This window comes from Erithacus rubecula, assembly GCF_903797595.1.
Source record: "Erithacus rubecula genome assembly, chromosome: 23".
NCBI lineage: Eukaryota > Metazoa > Chordata > Aves > Passeriformes > Muscicapidae > Erithacus > Erithacus rubecula.
The window spans coordinates 3,011,496-3,039,460 of NC_136675.1; the positions used below are offsets into that span (position 1 = coordinate 3,011,496).

Genomic DNA, 27,965 nt, shown 5'->3' on the forward strand with positions numbered 1-27,965 from the left:
GGACAGGCAGTGTTCAGCCTGCTCTTGAGGCACTGGGTTGCTCCAAAGGTTCAGATGCCTTGGTTGGGTGTGAATATTGCACACTCTGTATTGCCAGTGGAGAGAGAAGGCTTCCATGGTGGGTAATTCCAAGGAGGAACCTTCATTAGGTTTCTACAAGATTGACTCTTACTCTTCTTCAAAGTCTATTCAGTTATCCCTTGGCCTTCAAAGGGGTTGTGCCATCTGGATGCCAGAATTCTCCAGGCTCTTCCAGGAAAACAGACAAGTGGGCAGGAAGTGTGTCTGCATGTAAGGGAGTTGATCCTTCCTGCAGCAGCTTGGTCTGGTTCTGTTCTTTGTCCAAGCAGGGAGCAAGGAGGTGCAGTCTCAAATTCCATCTAGAAATTCATTCTTATCCCACAGCTAAAAGCTGTAATGAATACATCATCCTCCACCATGAAATTGAGGTTCAGGCAGGAATATTTGCATTTCAGAGGATACATTTTAAGAATGTGCACTTGAAATACTCAGATATTGAGTATTTCTTGAGCAAGGTACATCTTCTCATGGGAATGAGCTCTGTCTCAGACAGCAGCTCCTGAACACATCCCAGTTTGCCATATGGAAGGCTGTGAGCAGCAGTGGGGCATCTCCATTCACCCTGCATTTGGCAAGAAGCAGAGACATGAGGATCTCACATCTTATATTGTTTTCCTCTTGCATCCAGTGGTGTCTGTGTGGCTCTTTGCTGAAACACTGCAGTTCCAGCACAGTGGGGACCTGCCTTCACAGCCCATCACTTGCTGGGAGCAGTGGCTGTTCAGGAGTAGTGCAAACCACATTTGTGCTTGTGGCCAAACTCCCATGTTTTAGCAGTAAAATGACACTGTTGAGTCTATAGCACTATTTGTTTAATTAAACTTTAATTATCTGCTCCCTGCCTCTCCACCACTAATTGTGGCATGTTTCCCTATAATGTGCCAACTGCCAGCCTTTAGTTAAATCCAGCAGTTTGTGTAAGGAGATCTGCCTAAGGATCAGCCACCTCCTCCTCCTACTCTGGTTACCAGGGGTGAGGGATCCTGGATCTTGCCTGGCTGCAGTTGTGCCCTGCCATTTGCAGGAGCATCTTGTCTACAGATGATTCCCAGGGGCAGGAATCATTCCCCTCTTGCCTCATCTCCTTCTCCCTGTCATTCATTGAGCAGTTCCCTGGGTATTTTTAGGAAAACCCTCAAGCTCTCTTGCATTGACCCAGCTCTGCTGCAGTGTTACAGCCCAACCAGGCACTCACATGTGCAGGGACAGGGAACCTGGGGATCACTGTGTGCCTTCAGTTTTACCTCCTGGGCAAAAAAACATCATCTCCCCCCAGGGCTTCATCCATGGCCCTCGAGTGTGTGATCACCAGCCTGTGAGAACAGGCTCACATATTTGCAGAATGCATCACAGCACATTCCTGTCATGACACTGTGTTCATTTTTGGGTGAAGTCATTTCTGAGGGGGAGTTTTGGACTCTCAGCCCTGAACCAACAGGAACCTTTGCATGTGCTCTCCCAGACTGGGCCTGAAATTCCTTCTGCTGATGCCAGTCCCTGTTGTGAGAGCTGTGGGGATTTTGGGAGCACTCAGACACATGTGTTGGTGTGACCCAGCTCATCTGGGTGAGTGTCCAGTGTCCTGGCAAGCTGAAGCTCTCTGTCACCTTGGAATGTGCTGGGTTTCTTTGGAGGGCTGCAATGCACAGCTTGCACCATTGGTGTAAGTGACACCCAGAGGTGGGTCTGGCTGGGCAGGGGATCCCCACCCAGCCCAGGCCAGGGCAGCCAGCTCTGGTTTGTGTCCAGTCTGGGGCTGAAATGCAAATGGTGGGAGTGCAGGAGGGGTTTGAAGTTATTCAGGAATAGCCATGAGTCAGCAAACCATCTTTTATGCATCCAGAGCAGGTGAGAGCACAGCTGTCCATGCAGGAAGCAAGTGACAGTAGGCCAGCACAGGACAGGTCACCAGAGGTCAGAGTCTTCACACCAGCAGTTTGTAGGTGAGACTTTAAGGCTCTGCTGCTGTTTCTGGGCACATCCCAGAGACCTAAAAGCAAGGAAAGGCAGCAGTGCCTCAAGTGCAGAGTGGCAAAGCCCTGGTGTGGGACCAGCAATTACAGTGCTAACCCCACACAGGGCTGGCCAGCAGCCAGACAAGGGTGTTCCCATTTCAGATCCTTAGAGTGAAGGATGGTGGCTGGGCCAGCTGAACTGGCCTCTGGATCTCTGCTCAGTCAGCCAGCAGGACACAAGACCAGAAGATCCCAGCTGTCACAATAGTGCCACAGTTCACAGAAACCAGAGCAGATAAGGTGTAGCCAGGAGGAGCTGGCCCAGTCAGTGGTACCCAGTGTCTGCAGCACTTGGGAACCACCTCAGGCTCTGGCAAGCTGCACTTCCCTTCCCTGGAGTGTGGCAGCATCAGCTCAGCAGGGAATTTGGGAAAACCTCAACAGCTTCTGGGTCTCACAGGCTGCAGCTCTGCACCCTCACCATGATCCCAGTTCAGCACAGCAGTGCTGCTGCTCCTTAGTGTGGGAAGTGCCAGGGAAGAAACCCAGGCCAGTGCTCAGGCTTCTTCAGCCTTGTCTCCTGCTGTGGTGTTGGAGTGGCAGCAGCTCAGGGCTGAGCTGCCCTCTGGGTCCCTGCAGATCCAGGAGGAGCTGCAGCTCCCAGCCTCGTGTGCTGGCAGGTCTGGAGTGCACAGGAAATTACCTTCTCTGTGGAGCTGCTTCACTCCTTGCAAGTGTTTCATAATAAAGAACATGTTTGAGGGTGTTTGAGGGTGGCTCATGAGGCACAAGGACCATCTGGGCTGAGTCTCAGTTGTGCCATGGTAGAACCTGCAGAGTGGGCCTGCAGTGGAGCTGTCACAGTGGAACAGCAGAGGCAGATCTGTCACCCTGCACAGTCTCCCCAGCCCTCCATCCCAGTAGTGCCATGCACAGCTGCTAATTCAGTGCCTTTTTGGAGAAGGTGAGGTGCTCTAATACCCTGCCTGGGGAGAGCCCTCAGCCCAGGCCCTCCTGTGCCTGTTCCAGTACAGGGAGTTGGCCTCTGATGTGGTCAGGCTGGAAAAGGGCCCAGCAGGAGGCCAGGAGGGATGAGCAGCTCATCACCAGCTTGTTGCTTTTGGTGCCAGAGGACTGGCACAGTGTGGGAGCATTGCCTGGCCCTGATGGCAGAGCTCCCTCCTGCCCTGCATGTGTGTCTGACACCCCGGTGCCAAACACCAGGGCTGTTCCCTTGCACACTGATGCTGAGGATGTGCAGTGTGTGACCTCTTGGAGACCATCCCCTGCCCTTCCCTTCAGGACTGAGTCCTGTGTCCATTGGCATCCAGATGGGAAAGCCCTGCCCTACTCCAAGGTGTCCCTTGGCCACAGAAGGGCCCAGGGCAGTCAGGCCACAGGGAAGCTGCACAAAGGAGCTGCTGCCCCAGTCTGGGATCCTTGTCACTGCACTGGTTGGACTGGCACTGGCTGCTGGTGACAGCAGCTGCAGACTGGCAGCTGGTGAACACCAGGGCAGCAGCAGTGCTGCTTTGCTGCCTGTGCTGGGGAGCACCAGCAGGGGTTGGAGGCAGTGAGCTGCTGTGGCTCTGCCCCCACGGGAGCGTGCACTAACTGCAGCTTGCTGCATTCCAGGTGAAACCTTTGTCCTGGGAGATGGCCTCCCAGGACCCTTAGAGCCTCGCCTGGACCCCATGGACTCTGCCCTGAACTCTGTCAGTTCATCCAGCCACAGCAGGAGCTCCAGAGACTATCGCCTGCCAGGATACAGGCACCTGCAGCAGCCCTGCAGCCTCAGCCAGGGCAGCACCTCTGCCCTGCGCAGGCTGAGCTCTGGGGGTAAGAGCTCTCTACAGCCCTGCAGCTGTCAACTGGGCAACAAAGGGCTGTTCCAGCTCCAGTCACACCTTTCTGACTTCAGCAAGTACCAGAGGCTGGGCTCTGCACAGCCAGCCACCTGGCAGGTGGCAGTGTGGACAGGTGACATTTCTCCTGTGGCTGATAACTGGGTGGATCTGGAGGTTAGTGGGGAGAAAGGAACAGACAAGAGCTGAACTGTGCCCAAGTGGTAAATGGGTGTCTGAGTCTGCAAGGATGGATTGGGAATGGCTGGGGAGTTGAAAGTTGCCTAGTGGGGCTGGGATGGGCAGATGCATGAGTGGCACTTGTCTGAATGGAGGAAGAGGAGCAGGAGAGCTGAACTGCTCATTGCAGCATGTGGGGTTGTCATTTTAGGTGCATGGTGTCAGTAAAATCCTCTGAAAGCTCAGGCTGCTGGTGCCTCCCCCTCAGGTTTTCAGGCAGAACTGATACAAGGGGCTTTGCACACTGGGAGCAGACCTGTGCCAGCTCAAGCTGTGATTTTGGACAATGGGAGATCACCTGTGGGTTCAGTCCATCAGAAGATGCAGCCAGTGAAAACATAAACCAGCTTTGCTGTGTTAATATGTTAAATTGTTAAATGTGCTACAGGTGTTGAAAGGGGAGGAGGAACCACACAAGGGGAGAGATGTGGGAATGGCAGGGGGTGTTCTGCTCAGGTGGGAAGTGTCAGCCTATGGACAAGGAGGAGTGGGAGCTGGGGACAAACAAGGGCTTTGTGGGGCTTGAGAAAGGGGACAAGGGCTCAGCATAGAAGGCTGCCCTGGAAGGTCAGGCCTAAGGGGAGGGAATAAGGTGCCAGTGCCTGACCTGAATCTGGGGCACTCCTGGGACGTGCTGTGTCTCTGCCCTGCTGTGGGAGAGGAGCTGAGTGGTGGATTGAGGGGGATGGCTGGGGGCAGGGCCAGGGACCCCCATAACAGCCCTGTGTGCCATCCCCAGGCTCGGACAGGTACCACAGCTCCCGGGACAGCTCCCGGCTCAGCGGCCGCGACCCCTCGTCCTGGACGGTGGAGGAGGTGATGCAGTTCATCCGGGACTCTGACCCACAGCTGGGGCCCCACGCTGACCTCTTCAGGAAACATGTGAGTGCCATGGTTCCTGTGCATGGCTGTGTGCTGCAGCTGGGAGGGGAAAATCACACAAGCAAAATCCAGGAGTCAGAACACGGCAGCACTGCAGACCAGATGGAGTTTTGTGCTTAATAAAAAGATCCTCATAAATCCTGCTGATGCTCTGTCCAGGCTTGAATCCTTGTCAGGACCCCTTGGAGCAGCCTGGGTGCACACAGAGCCTCTGCAGTCCATCCCACTGAAAACAAACTGCTCCTCCTGAGTCTAATACTCATCTCTCCTGGCAAGAAACACATTCCAAGTGGGATTCACAGAGTGTGTTGCTGCTCAGCTCCTGTACCAGAGAGTCTCCTAAGGCTCTGGTCCTTGTGCACATCTGTAAGTGTAAAACAGCTGCAGACACAGCGTGGAGTTTGTACCATTACAGCTACAAGAGAGGTTTGGCAGCTGAGCCCTGCAAGAGCTGTGTTCCCTCTGCCTTAGGATAACATCCCTGTTCTGGTGCTGCTCATGAGGAGCAGTGGGAGCAAACAGCCAGTGCTGTGTCCTGCTCTGAGTTGGGCTGACCCAACACTTCTTTTTTTTTTTAATTTGTTCTACTTTAGAAACACCAATAATTGAGAAATGTTTAATTATGTAAAAGCTGCCAAGGGATGGAAGTGCCCTCTATTGTCAATCCCTTCCCTGTGGAAAGGAACAACAGATCAAATCTGGTACTGGAGATCCCTAGACATCTCACCAACCTGAAAGCAACTGACTGTTGACATAGGATAGGATTTTCTGTTGTTCATAGTTGTGACTTTTATTTTTCACTTACAAGCCAATTAACATTTCTTCATGGAAAACTGTCCAGTGCAAAGCTCTGGAGCCAGCCTGGACTGGGTCATGGACAGGAGTGCTGCAAGGGACTGGGAGCAAAGTGCCAAGTACAAGGCTGTCTTCTGGGTATTCTGAGCTTCATGGTCCATCCCCTCCTTAGTCTCAGGAGGGACACATCTGGCTCTGTGTAAAGCATCAGATGCTTTGAGAGCTGCTGTGTTGGAATCAGCCCCAGTGGGGATGAGGAGCTCCACCAGTCTCTGCCAGTGGCTGGGACTGTGCTGTGAAGTGCCAGAAAGAGAACCACAGAATCATTCAGGTTGGAAAAGCTCTCTGAGGTCACACAGTCCAACATTCCCCCAGCACTGCCAGGGCCACCACTAAACCATTTTCCTAAGTGCCACATCCACATGTTTTTTGAGCACTTCAGGGATGGTGATTGCAGGCCATGCAGGTGCCTAACCATTTCAGGGAAGAAATTTTTCCTAATACTCAGTCACAGAGCACAGGCTCTTTGGGTTTTGGGGTCTGTTCCCTCACCTCCATCCTCAGCCATGACTTCAGGGCTGTGTGTGTCACCACTGACACATCCTCTGCCATATTGCTTCTGTGCTGGGATGACAATGCCCTGGAGTGAGCAACTCCCTGCATTGCCACTGCCTGTCATTCCCCTGTCAGTGAAACCTCCCTTTGCTTTCCTCCCCACCTCCCTTCAGGATGTGCTGGCCCTCTGGAGATGGCTCCTGGATGTTGATCACCCAGGAATTCCATCACACACATGGGTCTGAGGCTGCAGCAGGGGGGATGTAGGGCTACCTGTGCTGTCCATGCTGTGGTCTTCCTACTGGGGTGTCCATACTGGAGTGTCCCTACTAGGGTGTCCATACTGGGGTGTCCATACTGGGGTCTCCATACTGGGATGTCCATACTGTGCTCCCCATACTGGGGTGTCCATACTGTGCTCCCCATACTGTGCTCCCCATATTGGGATGTCCCTACTGGGGTGCTGCTGAGCAGGGCTCCCACAGCCAGCCCTGCTGTTGCATTGTGGGCCCTGGCTCGGGCAGGGCTGGGACTCCCGGGTGCCATCACCAGCGCTGTCACTCATCCTTGCAGGAGATCGACGGGAAAGCCCTGCTCTTGCTGCGGAGTGACATGATGATGAAGTACATGGGGCTGAAGCTGGGGCCAGCCCTGAAGCTCACTTACCACATCGACAAGCTAAAGCAAGGCAAGTTCTGAGAGGACTGGTGGCAGGATGGACCTGGAAGCTCGGCTGCCGGCCGTCCCAGCCGCGCTCACCTGCCGACAGGTTCGCATGCACACGCCCCTCCCGCCGCAGACGGACATGCCCTCGGCACCCGCCCCGCCCGGCCCGGCCCGCAGCGCTCGGGAGGAGCCCGGCACAGCCCGGCTCTGCGCCAGACTCCAGCCCTGGGCGCTGGAAGGGGAGAGGCTCTTCCCTGCTGCCCAGCCAGCGCCTCTCCGTGAGCTCACGGTCCCGCTCCCCCGGGATGGAGCAGCGCCCATGGGTGGAAGCACTGGGCACTGGGTGTTTGCCACGCCTGCTGGGGCAGCCCCTGGGCACTGAGCCTGCCCAGCCTCGAGAGGCTCGGTGCCCCCGGGCACCCCTGTGGCACCCAGCGAGCTCAGAGCATTGACCACCCAACCCCATCTTCCCCGTCTTGACCTGGCTGCAGCTGGGCACACCGGGCAGGGCCGGAGGGCTTCACATGGATTCCAAACTGGGACACCATGTGGGAGTGTGGAGCGAGCTGGGAGAGCTGAGGGCAGGGCTGCACCTGGCGTGCCCCTGGCACAGGTGGGCCTGGGCTGGTGTTGGAGGCTGCCTGGATGCTGCAGGACTTGGCTGATCCTTCTCGCCTTCTTTTTTTAAATTTTTTTTTTATTTTGGAATTTTTTTTTTTTACTGAGGAGTTGTCTGTTTGGAACGATGAGATGATTTTTCTACCTGTGTTGAACTCGCAACTCTTGGTGGTTTTTAGCCAGAGCTGCTAAGGTTTGTCTTCCTAGGAGCACTCCTGCTCCTCTAGAGTTTCAGTCTGCCCCAGCTAAGCGTGTGCAAGAGGGTTTTGGGTCTGACTGGGGCATCCCAGGGTGGTGACCTGTCCTGGCATTGCTCTTCCTGTGAGGGCATTGCCCTTCCCAAGGCACCTGTTGGTCCCAAGCAGTTTAATGTATTTATTTCTGATGGCACTTCAGTGGTTCCCATGGTCACAGACACATTTCTACAGCTGCACGAGGAATGTTGGAGTGGAGCCACCAGCTGTGCCACCACAGTGTCCCCGTGGAACAGCAGCTGCCAGCACCAGCCTGGCCTGAGCTGGGACGGCGCTGACAGGACAGGGGTGACAGGACATGGGGGACAAGGGCAGGGCTGATGGGGCCAGCACGGGCTGTCCCCAGTGTGTGCCCACACAGGCACCTCACAGAGACACACACACACACACACACACACACACACGCCTCCTCTGCAGTGCCCCAAGGGCTGGGGCAGAATCCCCACTCCGAGCACTTCCTTGTGCCGTCCCCAGCTCACCCCTCCCTGCAGCCTCGAGGGCCTGGCCAGCAGCAGGACGGGCCCCTGTGGCCACCAACCCTCCAGGCTCTTGCACTGAGTCAGGTTTACCCCTAAGGGGCAAAGTTGCAAAAAAAAAAAAAAAACTGAGAAAAAGAACCCAACCCCCAAAGTAATAAAAAGGCAAGATGGCTTTTTGTCCTATGGCTCAGCCCGTGCTGCCGGCCGGGGCTGGGGGCTCCGGCTGCTCACGGAGCCCCTCGCATGGCCGGGACCCCTCGCTGGGACGGGCGCCAGCCCCGCTGCAGCCCGGCCCCGGGGGGTCAGCCAGTGCTTTCCTCTGCACTTATTTTACTTGATTTGTTTATAAATAAAAGGATACCAAGTTCCTCCCCGCTGTTGGTGCACTGATGGCAGCGCTGGGGTGAGCCCCGACCGTGGGGGGAGCACAGGGACGCCCCGGGACCGACCCCCCGGAATGATCCCTCAGGACCGACCCGCAGGAATGATCCCTCAGGACCGACCCGCAGGAATGATCCTCGGGACCGACCCCCCGGAATGATCCCTCAGGACCGACCCGCAGGAATGATCCTCGGGACCGACACTCCCGGGCTGCCTCCGTCGCTCCGCCGGGCGGGGAGGCCGCGCAGGGCCGGTGGGGCTGAGGGAAGCGAAGGGTGACAGGGCAGAATGAGCCGGGAATGATCGGTGAAGCATATGGAATCCTCCGTGTCCCCCAGCCCCTGAGGCACCCCAGGCTGGCCCCCCTGCCCTTCGTGCGCTGCCTGAGGCTTTTGCAATTCCCTGTTCCGTTCGGGAGCCTGAGGGGGATGTCGGGCCGGGGCAGCCCCTGAGGCCATGGCTGTCCGCACCCCTCAGAGCCCTCGAGGAAGAACAAAGAGCCCTTGCAGCCCAAGTGCCTCCCACCGCCATCAGCACAGGCCCACAGGAGCCCCTGAGGGCTGCCGGGGGTGGCTCCATGCCCGGGCTGGGAGCGCTGAGGGGCCCCTCGGGGGCTCAGCAGGGCTGGTGCTCCATGGCAGGGTGATGAGGGAGCAGTGAGGGTGATGGGTCTCAGCCCAGGTACTCAGAGCCGCGGGTCTGTCCCAGCTTGAACTGCCCCGCGCCATCCCACAGGGCTGGGGGCAGAAGGCAGGGAGGGCACCCAGGGGGGAGATGGAAAGCTCGAGTCCAGCAGCAGGTGAGGGGCAGAAGCCCCCAGGTCTCTCCTTGCAGGCCCAGCTGTGCTGTACCCAGCTCCTGTCCTGGGGCCCCTTGTCACAGCACAGGGACCCTGCCAGGCTCACGGATCCCTGGGGCTCACTGCTCCCCCAGCACCATCCATCCCCTCAGGGATGCAGCACAAGGGTCTGTGCCCATGGCCCCTGGCAGCACAGCCAGGACAGCAGGACACATCCCTGCTTTGGGCTGGGATTGTGCTCTTGGGGCACAGCAGTGCTTGGCAGAGGCCCCAAAGCCACCAAACTCCCAAACCTCCGGGGCAAAGCCCAAGGATGCTCAAGTTATTTGTAAAATTTCACTGAGCTCCACATCTAAACCCTCTGTGAATACAAGTTTTTGCTAGCTTAAGGGGATAAATTCAAGATTGGGCAATTTTGTGCTTCAGTCCTTTCCTTCTTTCACTCCCTCCAGGGCAAGGACAGGGCTCCTCACTCAGTTTGTTACAAATGAGCTTTTAATGACTGAATCAGTTGCATGGTTTTGGCCAAAACAAACATTTCAGGAGAAAAAAAAACCACAGTTGTGCCGCAGCTGAAGGAGGCTGTGAGCCTGCCCCAGGAGTGGCCAGGCCAGGGCAGAACTGGGCAGCAGCAGAGCACTGCAACCCAGCAATTCCTGCACAACAGCTGGAATTGGCACTTGAGAAATGCTCAAAGCTCTCTGGGCTCACAGCAGCTTTACAGGGAATATTTAAAACAACTGAGGACTAAAGCAAGAGGGCTGGGAAGGAGATCACTGAGGAGGGACAGGACAGGGTTTGGTTTTGTGGCTCAGCCAGGTCTGACTGTGCAGCCCTCCCCAAACTCCACGGAGCTGCTGAAGTCTGAGTGTGTGACATCAGACAGGCACTTTCCTTCCTTCCCTCCCTTCCCCTTCATCACCAGAGGCCACTCAGGGTGTTCCAAGGCAGAGCTAAGGCAGTTCAGCCCCCTCACCCTGCACAGGTAACACCGAGGGGAGGCTCAGAACAGCCCTTGGGAACTGCAGGAGCACAGCACACACAACTCACAGGGACAAAAAGGCAACAGAAGGCTCCACTTCAAACCCATTAAAAAGCACCAGGAGCTGCTGTGTCCAGGCAGGGACACAGGTCAAGGCAGCAGTGGAAGTGGCTCAGTGGTTCACTCTGTCCCCTTGATGCAAGGGGTCAGAGCTCCCCCAGCCCTAGGAGTCAGGGCTCACAGCCCTGGGTCAGGGCTTCCCTGGCAGCTCTGCTCTCCTGCCCCCCAGCCTGATCCCACTTCATCACACCCCTGCAGAGCTGAGCATGTTCCACAGTAACACTATTCCAGGAAAATCTTCCTCGTTATAAATTCATAGTGATAATGAAGGCACCAAGAGCATCAGTGCCAAAGGTTTGTAAATGCTACTGAAAAAAATTAATCAAAAAATCTCCTTCCCCCTTTCCCTGAAAAAGAAAAAAAACCCAAAAACCCAACCAAAAAGGCTGCATGAAGCTGCCCAGAGCCCTCTCAGTAGCACAGCCCAGCCCAGACACTAAGCCAGCCCCCAAAGTCTCATGCCATCCATAATTTCACCAGTAAGTAAAGACTGAGGAGGGAGCAGAAAGACTGGAGAAAGCAACTGCACTGTCAGTGTCCAAGGCACCCTGATGCCAAGCACTCCCTGCACTGGGAGGGATGTGTGCCATGGGATTCCCCTCAACACAGCAAATCCCACACCCCAGCTTGCTTTGACCCCCAAGCTGGTGCAACTGAAGGAAGTCTGGAGGGGCCTCTGTGAACTCTCCTCCACAAATAACCAAGATCTATACAGAAAATAAAGGACAGAAGAGCTGAAGAAATAAGGGACAGGATGCCAGAACGAAATTATAAACCCTTAAGTTAGGAAAGCCCAAAGCTGAGGGTGTTGAAGCTACTGCTGTAAGAACACCTGGAAAACCTAATGGAGACTCCTCTCTGCAGCAAGGACACACCTGGAAAGGGAGAGAGAAAAGGAACAGGAATTACTGACAGTGAAGAGCCACAGGCTGGAACTGCACTGGAGCAGAGTGACACATGGCCCTGGCAGGAGCCCTGTGCCCAGCTCCAGTGGCTCAGCTCTCCAGGGACACTGTGGCACCACCAAAGGCACTGAACTGCTGCCCTGGACACAGGACCCTGGACACAGGCTCCTTCCACACACCTCATTCAGCACAGGGAGTGAGCACTGCTCAGCCAGGATGAACCCCTGCCCTGCCCATGGCAGCACCAAAGCAACGTTTTCATCTTTACAGAGCTGGGCTGAGACAAGTCCCAGGGATGCTGCCACTGTCCCCACAGCTTCTCCTGCCACATCAGGGACATATGGGATAATGTCACTGAGACCAAGGGTCAGTGTAACTTCAGCAAAATTCTTCAACTCTTGGTGTTGTCCCTGCTGTAGAAGAGCCCAACACCCAGCAATCACATCTGGTCCCAATCCTGCCCCCAGGGATGGGGAGCACTCCTGTGACAGACTGGGGCTGACCCTGCTCTCCCATCTGCAGGTCACTCTGAAGTGTCAGTCACACAGAAGGAAGAGGGAAGGGCTGGAGCCCTTCAGTGCCCTGGCACCCAGAGGTGTGTGCAGATGCTGCTCAACTCCTGCAAAAGCCCCAGACAGACCAGCCAGAGCAGGGACAGTGTGATCCATGGTCACCTGCTGCCAGACAGAGAATGTTAATTTAAAGTCTGCCTGTTGTGCTGGTGCAGTCTGAGTGCCAGGTTTTAGTGTTTCCTCCTTCCCTGGCCTGTGTGCATCCAGTTTTCACATCCCTGTAACACCTGCAGCCCTTAGAGGCCAGAGCTTGAGCCCCAGGACTGAGGGGCTGTCCCAAGAGATGGACACAATGGATACTTCACCCTTACAATGGTGAGGGACTGCAAAAGATTGAATTTCTCAAAGCCTTGCACAGCTCTGCCCCCATTTTCAGCAGTGTGTGCTCCACTGGTGCTTTTATCTGAATGTAACCCCAAACTCCTCTGTATTTATATTTTATTGTGTGTCACTTTGCTAAGGGAACACCCATCCCCAGCACAGCTGGAACACATGTGTGAGCACCAGCACATCTCATGGTGTGCCAGCTTTCTACCAAATCATGTCTAAGCCAGTTGCCAGGAGCAGAGAGGCCACGAATTTTTTTCAAAAGGAAGAAGTTGAGATCGTGAAACATTACCAGGAATCAGTCATGATTTGCTGAAGGGAACTTCAGCTCTGTCATCTCCAGGTCAGGAGAGCTGCTGCCACTCCGGTCACTGTAGGTGTCCCTGCAGGAGTAGAAGATTTGGGCTTAAGGGAGCACAAAAAAATTAAAGACTTTAAAGGACTTTACAAGTACTTTAAGTACTGATAACTAATGTGGGATGCTTCAGCTCCTCTGCTACAAGGAGCCATTTCAAACTCAAAAGCAGAGAATTAAAATATTCCCTCAACCCTTGGAGGTATTGAAATGAGAGTCCCTCACACATGAAACTCTTCTGGAGCACACCTGACCACTGTGGTGTCAACACCACCACAGGAATCCTGTGGTGCAGCTGCACTGCAGCTCAGCCCACAAAGCCAACACTCCTTTTAGCATTGCATGTGCCTGGCTTTGATACAGGCACTGCCAATTCTCCTCTGCAACTGGTCTGGTTTTTGTTTAGTGCCAGTCAGCAGCCAGCAGCCCCTTGATGTTCTCTGTGAGGAGGAGAACAGTTCAGTACCAAACAGAACTGCAGGCACTGGGGAACAGCAGCACCAAGTGACTGCACCATTAAATCCACCCAAAACACCACTTGCTTTGCAAACTGAAACAAAGCTCAAGTCAGAAAAAAATATGAGGCTGCAACCACCAGGGCCTGTTCTTTAAACCAGCAACAGGAACAAACTTCATATGGACCAGCCTGTACATGGCACTTGTCTGAGGAATGAAGGGGAATGAGGTCTGCAGTCAGGTAAAAGAGCAGGCCCAACCTCAGTTTCCCCAAAGACCCTGACTAACAGCACAAGGCTGCAGATCTGCTCTCCCTGAAGCCAGGGCCTCTCTGCAGGACAGCTCTGTGGCCCCACAATCAACCTCAACACACCAGACATGAGCTTTCAAAAGAAGGGTGGAAAGAAGGAGTGTTGCAAAACCAAGTTATCCCCAGGAACTCTGTGCCAGGAGGATGCTCCAGGTTATCCTGCAGGAAGCAGCACTGTCCTCTGACAGCCCTGACTGGGGTCTGCCTTGCACCCACCTGGGGGAGAGCCTGCAGCCCTTCTGTAGGTAGTGGGTAAGTCTCCCTGCAGATGCCAGGAGGAGCCCAAAGTATGGGGGTGATGGCTTGATGGGCCTGGAGAGGAACTCGGGGTGGTACTGAACTCCAACGAAGAAAGGATGCTCTGAGAGGAACAAACAACATTCATGTCAAGTCTCTCAAGGCTGAGCTGCAGGTGAAATCCTGATTATGCTGAAGCCCTGATGATGGGGAAGTATCATTTCCATGCCTTTTGTCCATAAGGGAGAGGGACATGGACTTTTACCCTCCAAACACTTTTCCCTGTCCATCCCACACCCACAAACCAACTGCTTAAGGACTCACCTTCCAGCTCAACCACTTCCATCCGCTCTCCCTCCTCATCCTGCCCCACAAACTTCAGACCTTGCTCTTCAAAACACTTTTTCAATTCTGGATTGACCTAGAAAACCAGAAAATAAGCCATGATCTCTTGTGTCTGGATTACACAGGAAAGCTCAGTACCTACATGAGCATTTTTACCTCAAATCTGTGTCTGTGTCTCTCTTCCAAGAAATCATGATCTCCATACAGCTTCCCTGCAGCAGAAGTGAGATGTCCCTTAGAGCAGTGATCACAGCTTTTAACAGATTCATTTCATCAGCATCCTTCAGGATCTGTCACTTCTGGAGGGGACCAAATCCCCTGATCCCCATTCCCCACCAGAACAGCCTGTGTGGGAACACCTGCCACTCAACATCCCCAGGTCTCACTTCCCCACCCCACCAGACACACAAGCCATTCCCAGGAACCATTTCCAGAAGAGGGACAAAGAGCCTTACTCATGATTGAATTCTTGGTTTGGAAGAGTGTTCTTCTCTTGCCAAGCCTCATTGTCCCACCCATTTGCCCAGGATTATGTTCTGGCATGTCTATGACCTGTGAAAAGAATTCAGAGGGAGGTGAGAATCAGGGAGGAATAACAGTAACAGGCAGACTCTGACACATTAAAGGAAAAAAATCCCACCTACATTCATGCAAAAAAACCAAGAAAACCAGCCCAAGGCAGACCAACAGAACTAGGTTAGCTGGCCAAGTTGTTCAGCACAGGCTGCCCAGTACATATGGGAGCTTTGTGGATGTTCAGGAAACTTTCACATAGGACATGGCCTCAGAATTTTCACAGATTGCACACACCAATACTGTGCTGTTTACTGAACTGCATGTTAAACAAGCAAGCAAATTTATGGAAACAAAACCCCCAAATCAGAATTGCTTACTCTTGGATAAATAACATCATAAGCTGTTTTATGGTAACTTCCTCACTTTGAGTAGCATTTTAAATCATAGCAGAAGCCAATCATTATTGGACCCAGGGCCAGAAGCACAGAGCCTTCTATAAATGTTGCCAAGAATTTAGGTCTATTTGTAGCTATCATACAACAGTTTGAGTTGGAAGGGACCTTAAAGCTCATCCAGTTCCACCCCTGCCATGGGAGAGACACCTCCCACTGTCCCAGGCTGCTCCCAGCCCCAGTGCCCAGCCTGGCCTTGGACAGTCCCAGGGATCCAGGGGCAGCCACAGCTTCTCCTGGCAATCATGCTCAGGGATGTGCAGCAAAGTCTAGTAAGGATATCACAAGTCAATCACCATAAACTCACCACTGGATGAGAAGTTCTGGGGTCAAACTCTGTTGAGTTTGCATCTGCAAAGTAACATTCAGCAATGAGAAACATGGAGTGGCTCACACCTACAGGAGCTGCCCAAGCTACAGCTGCTCCTCATACCCAACTGTGCTGAGCCCCCTCAGCACAGAACAGCCCAGGCAGCAGGAACTGGGCTCTCAGAACAGCCCAGGCAGCAGGAACTGGGCTCTCAGAACAGCCCAGGCAGCAGGAACTGGGCTCTCAGAACAGCCCAGGCAGCAGGAACTGGGCTCTCAGCACTGTTTGGCATCCATTTCAAAGGCTGCAGTCTTAGGATAACCCACCCACGTTCAGGAAAAACACAAGTTCAACAGCTTCAAATACAGAAATAAAAGCAGGGAGGGGGAAAGGAGCAGAATGAGAAACTCCTTTTTCCCAACCTTCACTACTGGAGAGGACCAAGAATCAGGCTGAGAACTCAACCTAGCACTCTCTGAAGGGAGTTGTGTTAACAGAGACTTGCTCAGTTCAAGCACTGGGGCTCAGAAGGTAACTGCACTCACTGCAGGAGCTGCTGCCTGGCTGAACTGCTTTTTGGGCTTCATTCCCACTGGCTGCACTGGGAATTTGGGATGCCCAGCACACATAGGCCACCAAGGTGCTTCATTCAGCAGCTGAACCTCACATTAAGCAACAGGAAGCTTTCTGTCATTATGAACATGATTTACTCCATTGATTTTTATTTAAATATGGAAGGAAACTCTCTTTTTACTTTGAATTAGCAAAAGCAATAGGGATTTTTACAGGTCTAGGTAAAAAAAAAAAAAATAAACCTACCTATGAAAAATTTAAAATCACAGGTATCTAAAAAAATCACAGGTATTACTCAAGCTGCCCAAGAAATGACCAAAAGCAGGAAGGGTTTTGTGCCATTACCTTGCCAACCAAGGACACTGCGAGCAAACTCCACCACTGCCAACTGCATTCCCAAACAGACTCCTGTGGAGGGAAGGGCAGGACAGGGAGCTCTGAGCCTGTGCTGCAAAGCACACACACCTTCATCCTGAGTCACAGGAAACCTGCATGAGGCAGATCTGACTGGGATTGAGGGGTCTGTAGTCATGACAAGCTTCACTTCCCTCCCTTTCCCATCCCCTCTGCTCACACACCAGTCCAGTCTCTCACCACAGACACTCCACTGAAATGCACACACATTTCTGGGTGCCAAGATCACCCCAGCCTGATCTGAAACAGGCCCAGACTGCTATCCCCTCATTGCAGACTCTTGTCAGCACATCCCAGCCAACTCTGACCCACTCAGAGCTAACCAGGGAGGAGATTCCATTCCCAGTTTAACTGAGCACAGATCAGCCTTCCTCAGACAACTGGCTGCAAAACTGCTCCTCCCAGTCACCAGTGAAAATCAGACCAGTTAGGCTGTTGTTCAACCTCCTTTCCTTTGCTTAATTTCTTCTTATGGATGAAACATGTTTCTCACCTAAGAAAGGTTTTTTCTGTTTCCTTGCCCAGGAAATAGCTTGAATTTTGCCTTCTGTCCCTCGAACACCAAATCCACCAGGAACCAGAATTCCACTGCATGAGGATGAAAAGATTCCAATTTAGCATGGCTGCCCCAAGCCACATACCCACATATCAGCTCCCTCCCATAAAATCTGGGGCTTACAAGACCTCTCCCCTGAAAAGGGTTCTGAAGCAGCCAAGTGGCAAGGCATGGCTGCAGCAGTTTCCACATCACTTCACATGAGCTGCCACATAAAGTGGAATTTACAGGGAAATATTTTATAAATGCCAATTTTACCTTCCCAAAAAGAGATAGCTCATGCTGTGGAACTCACACCCCTGCTTGTTACCCCACTTGCACATTCCACTCTCACTCTGGCTTTAACAGCCTTCACCAGTTACCTTTCCTTTCTCCTGATTTCCTCACTGTTTGCACCTGACCATGCAGGTGTGCATATCCTTCACCACCTCCCTCACTTAAAAATTCTCCACTTAACATCTTATCCTAAATGCCCCTGAGAGGTGCCTGGGGCCTTGTCAGAGTATGCTGAAAACAGTCTCCAGTGAGGCCCTTCATTCCAAAGCTGTCACAGCAGCAGCTTTATCAGACATTCTCCAAGGAAAGGCCACAGCAGAACTTACTCAGCACCACAGAGCTTCTGCCAGGCTTCATGGTACCTCACAGGCTCCTCCTGCAGAGTCTCTGGCTCCAAGTCAGCAGAGTCAATGTACTGGGAAGAAATAAAAAAAATAAAAATTAAAAAAAAAAAAAAAAAGATGATTAGATATTGCCACAAGAGTGTACAGGACCTCCTGAATTCTCATTATATTAAGATAGCACCATTCCTCCTGGACAGCTCTGGATTTGTTTCCTAACAGATACTTGAGGTTTTTCTGGGTTGATTTTCCCCTGTTAGCCAACAAAACTTTCCTCAGCACCCTGCTCTTGGTGCACAAACAGAACCCATGATTTCTCTGTCCTCCCCTCTCTGCAGCTCTGCTGTGACTTACACCAAGTCCCTGAGCCCCAGCCTGTTAAATGGGAGGTGTTAATGCAAGGTGGGAACATGGGGCTGTGCAGACACAAACCACCACAGAGAGAGGAAAAAAACTACCCCTCTCTCATCAAATAAACTTCTTATTCAAGAGGCACTGGAGAAGAAATAGGGTATGGTGTAACACAGGGTGCTGTAATTTAAAGGGTGTTATGACAATGGAAAAAAACCCTGCAATTTTTCCATTTTCTCATCTCCAGTATTCCAGCACCTCTGAACTTCTGGATGTCCTGGCAGGCTGCTAACCTTTACAAGAACCATCTTGTCCTTCTTTGTTTGTTTTTTTGGAAGTTTCAAAACTACCAATCAGTTCTTTAGCACAAGATCTCCATGCACAAGGCTCACTCCATTTCTGAGCCACTCAGGCACAGCTCTGCCAGGGAATACCCACAGATGCATGTGCAGGGTTTGCACTTCAGCAGTCTTACTTGTTTTGCTCATTTTCATCTCTACTGATTTTGGAAATGGAAAGAGCAGTACTGTTAAAAAGCAACCACCTATTTCCATGACTCACTGGCATCATCAAACTGCTGGGCATTTAGAAGTCTATTGAAATGAAAATAAAATTTCTAGCAACAGATACATACTACAGCTCTTCAGAGCATCCAGCTATGACCCAAACTCTAAAAGCATCTGTGCAGCCAAACCATGAAAACCTTAATAAAGCCTGAGGCAGGAGCACCACGAGGTTAACAGCAACAACCCCCAAAAAGAATCACTTGCAACAAAAGGCAGAGGAATTAGAGCAGAGTGCCCTCCTCCAACCCATCTACCCCTGCCACAGCTCAGCACACAACACTGAGCAGTTTCCATCCACTCCAGACACCTCATGCAGCTCACAGGAGAGGCTGGTTTGCTCTGGAGCAGCTTTAGGCCTGATAACAGCTATTTAAATGCTGTTATAATGGAAGCAGCTGTTTTGATGCAAGGACAAGTTGGATGATGTTAACTGGCTCAATCACTTCTCCCTTTCTGTCTATGGGTTTGTGGAAATTGGAATGAGGATGCTGTAGGTGCAAGCAGGACAGGGGGAGTTTTTTCCTCACACAGACCCATCCCTACCTTAATGTCAAGTTTGTGGTTGATGGCCAGGGCAGAGTGCTCCAGGGCTTTGATGACAGATGCATAGGAGTCAGAAAACTTGGTGTATTTGCCCACCAGGGCAATGGAACATGTTTCAAGCAGACGGTCGTACCTACAGGACACAAAGGTTACTGCAGCACTAACAGCAGGGGTGGCAATCATTTCATTCTCTTCAGCTTCCCAAGGAACAAACAGCCTTCTCCCAAGTCTGTCCAACAGAGCTGAACATCTTTGCAAGAGTGACTTTTTATAATAATTATGGTTTAGAAACATCAAAGCGAGATCAAAACCAAAACAATGAGGAAAACAGTTGCAGAGCCACACATGAATTAACTCATCTCTCCTGATGATGAAAAGCCACTTTGAGCAGATCCAAACTGCCTTTCCAGGAAGCTGTATTAGATTCAAAGGCTGCAGTGAACTCCTAGGAGAGGATCAAAGCACAGCTTGGTGTATGTTTGTACTGCATGGCACCTTCCCAAGCTGCTGCTGAGCTCACAGCAGCAGCTACAAACACAGAAAGCATTTCTGGAGTCCTGAGGCTGTGCTGCCCACACCTTCAATCCCCAGCAGCACAGGATTCACACAGCATTCCTGGCTACAGCCAAGAGCCTGCTTCAAGTTTCTCTCAGAACTGCTAAACACCTCCAGCCCAGCTGGTGACCAAGGGTTCTCCCCATCAAAAGGAAATGTTATTGACAGGCCTGGCTTATGTCAGGCACAGATATTTCCTTTATTAAGGAAAGCATCTAGATCTTGAAAATTCATTTCTCTTAAGAGCAAACATATTTAAGGCTTCAGCTGACATTCAAGCCTTTTCTGAAAAGACTATTCACTATTTCCCCATGAACAATGAGTGTACTCCTCACAGGAAAAAAATACCAGTGTCCAAGGAGTCTCAGAACAGGTACCAAACACTCACCTGAAAGCATACTCAAATATATTCTATATTGACACTCCTGATACCTCCATATAGCTACAAAGGGATTTCAACACTTTGCAATGTTTCTGAGAGGTTTTTTTAATAAAAAGGGAGAGCAGAGTTGTCCAGCTTTTAATTACTTCAAGCTGGGTTTGACTCAGACAGTACACATCCAACATAAGATAAAGATCTCACCAAGTTTATCTCACAGGATTTTATGGAAAAAGGCTGAGGGAATTGGGGTGGTTCAGCCTGAAGAAGAAAAAGCTCCAGGGAGACTTCATGGCAACCTTCCAGTAAGAGGATTTATGACAAACATAGGGACAGACTTTTAGTAGGGTCTGTTGTGCCAGAACAAGTGGTGATGGTTTTAATCTAAAAGAGGGGAGATTTAGGCTGGATGTAAGGATGAAATTTTGTACAGTGAGAGTGGGGCTGTGGATGCCCCACCCTGGAAACATTCAAAGTCTGGATGGGGCTCTGAGCAAAAGGAAAAAAAAAAACAATGTGAGCATGTAAGCCCACTTGAGGAACAGCAAATAAAACTCATCATCTCAGCCAACCAAGAACAGATTGCAATGCTGAGGGGTGCTGCAGTGTGCCCAGCAGTGCAGCTCACCTGTCAGCCATCTCCTTCCACTTCATGAGCATCCTCCTGGGCTGCCTCTCAATGGGAAGGTCCAGCCTGTGCCTGAAGTAATCCACAACTCCCTGCTCCTCCAAGAGCAGAGGAACCCGGTAGATGGAGGAGACATCATGAACACAAATGACCTGGTACAAAATGAGGGTCTCATGAAAACACAGGCATCCAGTGCCCATACAATCATTTTACTCAGATATTCAGAGTGTTCCTGTCTCTAGCAGAAAACCATATGACCACCTAAATGTGAGCAGCACACAGAGAAGTTCAAAGAACACTCCAGAGAGACTCCTGTGATACAGAATCCCATGAGAAGCTACAGCCAAACTGCCACAGGCACAACCTCCCCCTTCCCACCACTGTCCTTCCCAACCAGTCTGACTGAAACCCAAGGAAATCTGTGACCCCAATCCACTTCACAGGGTGCCCCTCATCTAATTTAAGATTGAACAATTATGAGCAAAGAATTCTTAGGTTAAGGAGGAAAACTTACATCAACAGTTCTAGTTCACTGAAATGGGAAAAGGTGGCTCAGGACAAGTGTCACCTGTCCATTAATAATGAACCTGTACTTTAAGGATCCAAAACACACTGGGCAAAACTTTTTAAAATCCTAATTTCTACTGACTCAAAAGAAAGCAGAGCTCAACATTGCAGCAGCCAAACCTCCTTGGCTGCACATTTTCCTCTTTTAGCCTCAGTGCTGTTTACTTCTTAACCCAAGTGCAGCAGCAGTCAGAGCCACAGCTACATAGAACTCCATACAACTTCCTGGAAAGGGACAAGAGCCAGCTTATTCTGAATTCCTGGCCAGCAAGAGGTAGATATTTTACTGATGACACATCAACATTACTGCCAGCAGTGCAGTGCTTGAAATTGCACGACTCAAGCTTGGTCTTGCTGTAGAGCAGATTAATAAAAAATTACTTGACAGAACCTGGGATTGTGAAGTTATAGTCAGTTTTTCACAAAAAGACAACATTTTTCCAGCTCCAGCTGGACTAGAGAGCACTAATACTCATCCTGCATACTTCTGACTAATTTTCCAAGGTCCACAGTACAGTGTGCTAAGAGTCTCAGGATAGAAAGAATTATGCAAAATGGAATTTGTGCACATCACAATGAAGCAATGCTTCCCCCAAAAAACATTTCAACCTCTCTGTGAAATCTCTCCTCAAGAATTCTTAGGCACAAGAATAATATTGTGAAAAGAGCAGTGTATGAAATACAGTCATATATTCTTTAAAATTAATTTTGGGCAATCCTTTCACCTCTAAATACTGGAAAATCTCATTTTTCAATATTCACAGAATGAATGTGGATGTATAATTAAGATCAAAACAGTGATTCAGAAATCACCTTGGATTCCATAGAATTCTCTAAGTTTATATCAATCACCTTACAAGAAAATCTGGGTGCTGGCACAAAAAGAATTGGTACAGCAACAGTAACATGTGTCAGGAAGGAAGGTTAAGAAAAGCAGCAAATGAATTATGCAGTTACCAAAACACAGAGCTGGAACTGCTGCACTGAGACAAAACTCCCCTCAGCATCTGCCAGACAGCTCCAATATTTACTGCAAGGAAGCACAGACAGCAATCCTTACCTGTTCTGGTTCAACATGACAGAACATGGAAATCTTTTCTTTTACTGAGGTATCCAGAGGAGTGGAGCACCTGCAAACAATCTAACAGAAACAGAAATACTCAGGCATTCATAAAATAAATCTCTAAAAAGGTCTTTGTGCAGTCCCTGTGATTTGAGAAAAAAAACCCCACAACTCCATTTATTTTCCTTATTTATCACATCACCACCACACAAGAAGTCTCAAGCATTACCCCAACAAGAGTGCTGTTGCAATGTGCCAGATTTTTACATTCACAGCCAAGCAACACAAACCTTACCAGATCTGGAGAGAGCCCGAGACCCCTGAGCTCACGAACACTGTTCTGGGTGGGTTTGGTCTTCTGCTCCCCTGTGGAGCTGGGCTGGTCAGAGAAGAGCAGTTGGTGTATCAGACTGAGATAAGCAGCAATGATTCAGCAGGTCCAGCAGGACTCTCAGACATAAAAACTTTGACCCAGTTCTTGGACAATTCACATGAACCTCATGTAGCCTATTTTAATCCCCAGGACTGAAAGCAACAGCAGGAACCCAAGTTCCAATCTGCCCATTGGAGTGCAGGAAGGAGAGGGACAGAGAGCAGAAGCTTCATCCACTGCTCCATCCAAATACCAAATATATTTCTAATTTTTATTTCTAATTTTCTATTTTTTGCTAATTTTCATATTTCTAATTTTTCCCTGGCCTAGACAGAAGGGGCAAAAGGGAGACCAGAACAAACACTAACACTAACATGCATTCCATAATTATCAATTTGCTCTGTCAAATCCAGTTCAGTCTGACACAGGGAATGCTCATGCTGCATTTCTGCAACTGCCAAGCCTTTATTATCCCTTTGAAAAGTTCCTGTTCAATTCCTGTAAGACTTTTAAATACACAAGCATATAATATTTGTATTTCTGCCAGAAGTTTATATATATATAGAAATACAAAAGTGACATCACTCAGAAACACAGCATTTCAGAAACACCTATTTAGGAAATTTTGGACTGAGGAAGCCTCTGAGCACCAATGTTTCCTTACCTGGGGAACCAGGCTGACATGAATGTTGCAGAAATTCTCTCTCTTGGCTTTGAACTGGAACTGGCGGAAGGCCTCGATGAAGGGCATGCTCTCAATGTCCCCCACGGTGCCCCCGAGCTGCCAACACACAGACACAAAGCTACTGCCAAACAGCACCTGGTGAAGGTGCACTCTAAAGACATGAAAATATAGATAACAGCACACAAACAGCTCCCCAGCACATCCCTGTGATGTGAGCATGATCCAGCACAGCTTTCTCCAAAAGGGCAGCTCCAATCTCTGCTATGACCAGGGACAGACCCAGGGCAGGGCTGGAGCTGGGCCAGGGCAGCTCAGGCTGAGCTCAGGGAAAAGGTTCTTCCCTCCCCCAGAGGTGCTGGCACTGCCCAGGCTCCCCAGGGAATGGGCACTGCCAGAGCTCCAGGGATGGGCAGGGGGATTGCTGGGGGCAGGGCAGGGACAGGGGCTGGGCTGGATCATCCTTGGGGTCCCTTGAGCTCAGGATATTCTGTGATTCTATTCCACTCAAAGCACCAGGATTTACCAGCTGCATACACCACTTTCACAGCCTCCAAACTACTCCAGGTACTATTCTACCTTCACCATTTCCCCACAAATCAAAAAGCCACAAGAAAAACAGCTTCCCCTATGGGCAGCACCCCTCCAGAGACATCAGCTTTACCTCTATTCTCAATGAAAGGACTGAGATAAGAAAATTATGATTTATGAACATTAGGTGGCACTGAGAAGCAAAATTTCTGTTAAGTTTTAGGAACTGTATAGACTGGACAGATAGAGGAACAGATCCAACACCATAACTGGAGCCTCCCAGGCCCATCAGACAGTGGCTCCTTGGCTCTTCAGATCTGGGCTTGTGATCCTGGCACAGAAATTGGCACCCAGGCTGCAGGCAGAGTCCAAGTCACCATGACCTGGGCTGTGTGACAAGCTCCCAGCTCAGCAGTGTCAGAGCCTTCAGCCTGCTCATCTCCTCTTGGCTGCAGAACATTCCATAACCACACTGAAACTGCCACCACTAACTTGTGCCATTGCCTGTCACATGCCTGTGATAGAACTGGTCACTTTGAGGAGGAAAGACAACTATTCCCAGAGGGGGATTTACCTCCCCTCCCTCCATCCACCAAGGAAGAGGGCACAGTACAACTAACTCAGTCTGGCACATTAAGTCACAAGAGCTAAAAAATTCATTCTGTGGGTTAATTCATAGAATATCTGAGCTGGAAGGGACCCACTGAATCCAACCCTGTCCCTGCCCTGCCCCCAGCAATCCCCCTGCCCATCCCTGGAGCTCTGGCAGTGCCCATTCCCTGGGGAGCCTGGGCAGTGCCAGCACCTCTGGGGGAGGGAAGAACCTTTCCCTGAGCTCCAACCATTCCCTGGGTATTGTGGGGATGAACCTCATGAGGCAGCTGCAGGTTGCAATTCCAAAGATTAGAGTAAATTAAGTTACCAAGGGGAATTTTTAACATTCACTAACATGCAAAGTGGAATATTTCTGTAAAGAAATATGCAAAATATAGGTCAGGTTACTGCACACAAGAAACAAAACTACCTACTTTAAAAGTTACAAACCTCAATCACACAGACTTGGGGCTCAATGCCATCTTCATCCACAGGAATCCGTGCCTGCCTCATCACCCATTCCTGTATGGCATCTGTGATGTGGGGAACCACTGGAAAAAAAACCCATGCAAGGGTTAAATCCCCCCCCACACGTTTCTCCCTCTTAACTCATTACAGAGCAAACCACTGACAATCACTAGCCAGTGCTTCCCATAGGGTTTAAGCAGGAATTTGTGTCTTTAAAGAATAATGCATTTTGGAAGTGGTTGTTCTTGGCTGTGATTTTCAAGGGCCTTGGCAGGAAATAGAACCCTGCCTTAATTTAAACACATGTAAGCAACATTTCCTTTAAGCTGGAAGATTCAAGCACAAACTGTTCTTTGCTCTAAGCAGATAAAGTTGCTCTGTTTTTAACTATCTGTAAAAGTCTTATTGTCAACCAGAGGTGGAAAGTGTTAAAAAGGGAAGGGACTGATCTGACCCTCACAAATCCTTTGGGTTTTCTAATGACACAAGTTAAGAAAAGCATTAACCATTTTAACCAGCTAACAAACAATCCCAAAGTGTGTGTTCACATTTATCAGTGGGTACATTAGACAGCTGGACCCAAGTTCAGCACAGTCCAAACACAAGCAGGATGGTGCAGAGCCTCAAGTGAAGATGAAAGGCAAAAGCATCCAGCCAGGACTGAAACAGAGAATGCATTTCTGAGCACCAGGAAAAAAATTTTGCATCACCTTGGACCGTTTTGCCAAGATAATCTCCCTTCCTCTCCTTGTTGATGACATACTGGTAGATCTTCCCCGTGGTCAGGTTGTTGTCTTTGGTGAGTCGGATATCGAGGAAGCGCTCGTAGTTCCCCAGGTCCAGGTCCACCTCCCCTCCATCATCCAGCACAAACACCTCCCCTGCACAGAACAGGCACACGCACACATGGCAGCATGTGGAATAATCCAATAGAAGGAAACTCCTTCCCAGATGGCAGTTTAGGAATGGCGAACAGAACAAACGGGCCGCAGCACATGAGCGCTGCGGGCAGAGCAGCCCAGCGGGCAGGGCAGGGCATCCCGGCGGGCAGGGCATCCCGGCGGGCAGGGCAGGGCATCCCGGCGGGCAGGGCAGGGCATCCCGGCGGGCAGGGCATCCCGGCGGGCAGGGCATCCCGGCGGGCAGGGCAGGGCATCCCGGCGGGCAGGGCAGGGCATCCCGGCGGGCAGGGCAGGGCATCCCGGCGGGCAGAGCAGGGTATCCCGGCGGGCAGGGCAGGGCATCCCGGCGGGCAGAGCATCCCGGCGGGCAGGGCAGGGCATCCCGGCAGGCAGGGCAGGGCAGCCCGGCGGGCAGGGCAGGGCAGCCCGGCGGGCAGGGCAGCCCGGCGGGCAGAGCAGGGCATCCCGGCGGGCAGGGCAGGGCAGCCCGGCGGGCAGAGCAGGGCATCCCGGCGGGCAGAGCAGAGCGTCCCGGCGGGCAGGGCAGGGCAGCCCGGCGGGCAGGGCAGGGCAGCCCGGCGGGCAGGGCAGGGCAGCCCGGCGGGCAGCCCGCAGCGCCGGCAGGCCCAGGCTCAGCCCCAGCAGCACCGGGCACAAAGGGCCGCACAAAGGAGAGGATTCCCAGCAAGCCAGGCCGGCCCCGGGCACTCACCGTGCTCGTACGGGGAGAAGGTGCCGGCGTCGATGTTGATGTAGGGGTCGATCTTGATGGAGGTGACATGCAGCCCGCACGACTTGAGGATGGTGCCGATGCTGCTGGCGATGATCCCCTTGCCGATGCCCGAGATCACCCCGCCCGTGACCAGGATGTACTTCATCTGCCCCGCGCCTGGACGCGACAGACAGCGGCACGGCCTCAGCGCGGGTTCCGCCAGGTGCCATTGCCGGCAGCGACCCCCGGGCCGCGCCCCGCCCGCCCCTCCCGCCCCGCCCGCTCCTCCCGCCACAAATTCCCGCCACCGCCGCGCGCCGCCCGTGCGGCCCCGCCAGGCCCGCGTGCCCCGCTCCGCCGCCGCCCCCCCCGCAGCGCTGCCCGGATGGTCTCGCCCGCCGCTCTCACCTGTGGCCGCCGGGCGCGCGGACAGCGCGCGCGCGGGGGGAACGCGCGGGAGGTGCGGAGCGCGCGCGGCGCCGCTGCCGGCCGGCTGCGCTGGCAACCGCATGCGGCCCAGGAGCGCCTGTGCGCCTGCGCGGGGCGGGGCGGGGGCGGGAACAGAGCCCGGGGGCGGGGCTGTGCCGCCTCTGGTATCGCCCCGGCCCCGCCCCGGCCCCGCCCGGCCCCTCAGCGCCTCACGGGGAGCGCGGCTGGAATCGCCGGCTGAGCTGGGTCGGAAAAGAGCTTTAAATTAATCTAGTCCAGCCTATGCTCTAACAGCTCCTCATCATGTCCCCAAGTGTCACATCCACATCTTTATTGAACGCTTCCAGGGATGGGGCTCCACCGCTGCCCTGAGCAGTCTAAGCCAGGGCTGGACAATCTTTCAGTGAAGAAATTTCCCAATATTCACCCTGAGCCTCCCCTGGCCGTTCCCTCTGCTCCTGTCCCTGTTCCCGGCTGTCCCCTCCTGTCAGGGACCTGTGCAGAGCCACAAGGGCCCCTGAGCCTCCTTTGCTCCAGGCTGAGCCCCTTCCCAGCTCCCTCAGCTGGATTCTGTCACTGTTCTTTCCTGTTCCAGTGTCCATGTGTCCTGCCAGCACATTTCCCCACGGACACGGTCCCCTGGGTGTTGAGGGCTCTGTCAGAAATGTCCCTTTGCCTTCCCGTGGCCTGGGCTGCCCTCCTGCAGGAACCATCTGCTTTCACCATTTCCTGGCCGTGCCCATTCGGCCCTCCACGAAGAACTCTTCTTATTTTCTGCTACAAATAGCAGACAACATTTCCAGCACTTTTTCCGCAGAAAAAGCCCTCCTCAGGGAAGGGCTGTGTGTGCTTGGGCTGTCACTGTCGCTGCCTGGTGGCACATCCTGATAAACAGAGGCTGAGTTCTCCCAGGTTTGCCTTTAGACATCCCAGCTTTTCCCATTTCATGAGTGGTTCATGAGACACATGTCTTGTAGCTGAAGCTAAGTCCATTCTTGTGAAGATGTGTGCAAGCTCGATGTGAGC

At 52.0% G+C, this 27,965-nt stretch overlaps 2 protein-coding genes across 12 annotated transcripts in view; one reads left to right on the top strand and one right to left on the bottom strand.

Moving 5' to 3' along the window:
• The window catches only part of SCMH1 (Scm polycomb group protein homolog 1), a 64,909-nt gene extending 56,172 nt beyond the window's left edge, over positions 1-8,737 (top strand). For all 11 annotated transcript variants that reach the window (XM_079325798.1, XM_079325803.1, XM_079325794.1 and 8 more), the window contains 3 exons: positions 3,672-3,875; positions 4,860-5,002; positions 6,926-8,737. In XM_079325798.1, the coding sequence (XP_079181924.1) occupies positions 3,672-3,875; positions 4,860-5,002; positions 6,926-7,051 (473 nt within the window). In that variant the 3' untranslated portion in view covers positions 7,052-8,737. The remainder of the gene's footprint in view (positions 1-3,671; positions 3,876-4,859; positions 5,003-6,925) is intronic.
• A 2,679-nt stretch (positions 8,738-11,416) lies between these two features.
• Positions 11,417-27,045, bottom strand: CTPS1 (CTP synthase 1). The gene is made up of 19 exons (XM_079325812.1): positions 26,919-27,045; positions 26,511-26,687; positions 25,607-25,777; positions 24,879-24,979; positions 23,286-23,402; positions 22,544-22,627; positions 22,246-22,326; positions 20,619-20,770; positions 19,057-19,189; positions 17,582-17,670; positions 16,917-17,011; positions 16,355-16,417; positions 15,434-15,477; positions 14,614-14,710; positions 14,315-14,370; positions 14,138-14,234; positions 13,793-13,937; positions 12,748-12,838; positions 11,417-11,526 (listed from the first exon to the last, which is right to left on the bottom strand). The coding sequence occupies exons 1-18, from the start codon at positions 27,019-27,021 to the stop codon at positions 12,754-12,756; spliced, it is 1,890 nt and encodes a 629-aa protein (XP_079181938.1). The 5' UTR covers positions 27,022-27,045; the 3' UTR covers positions 11,417-11,526; positions 12,748-12,753.
• Positions 27,046-27,965: the final 920 nt, after the last annotated feature.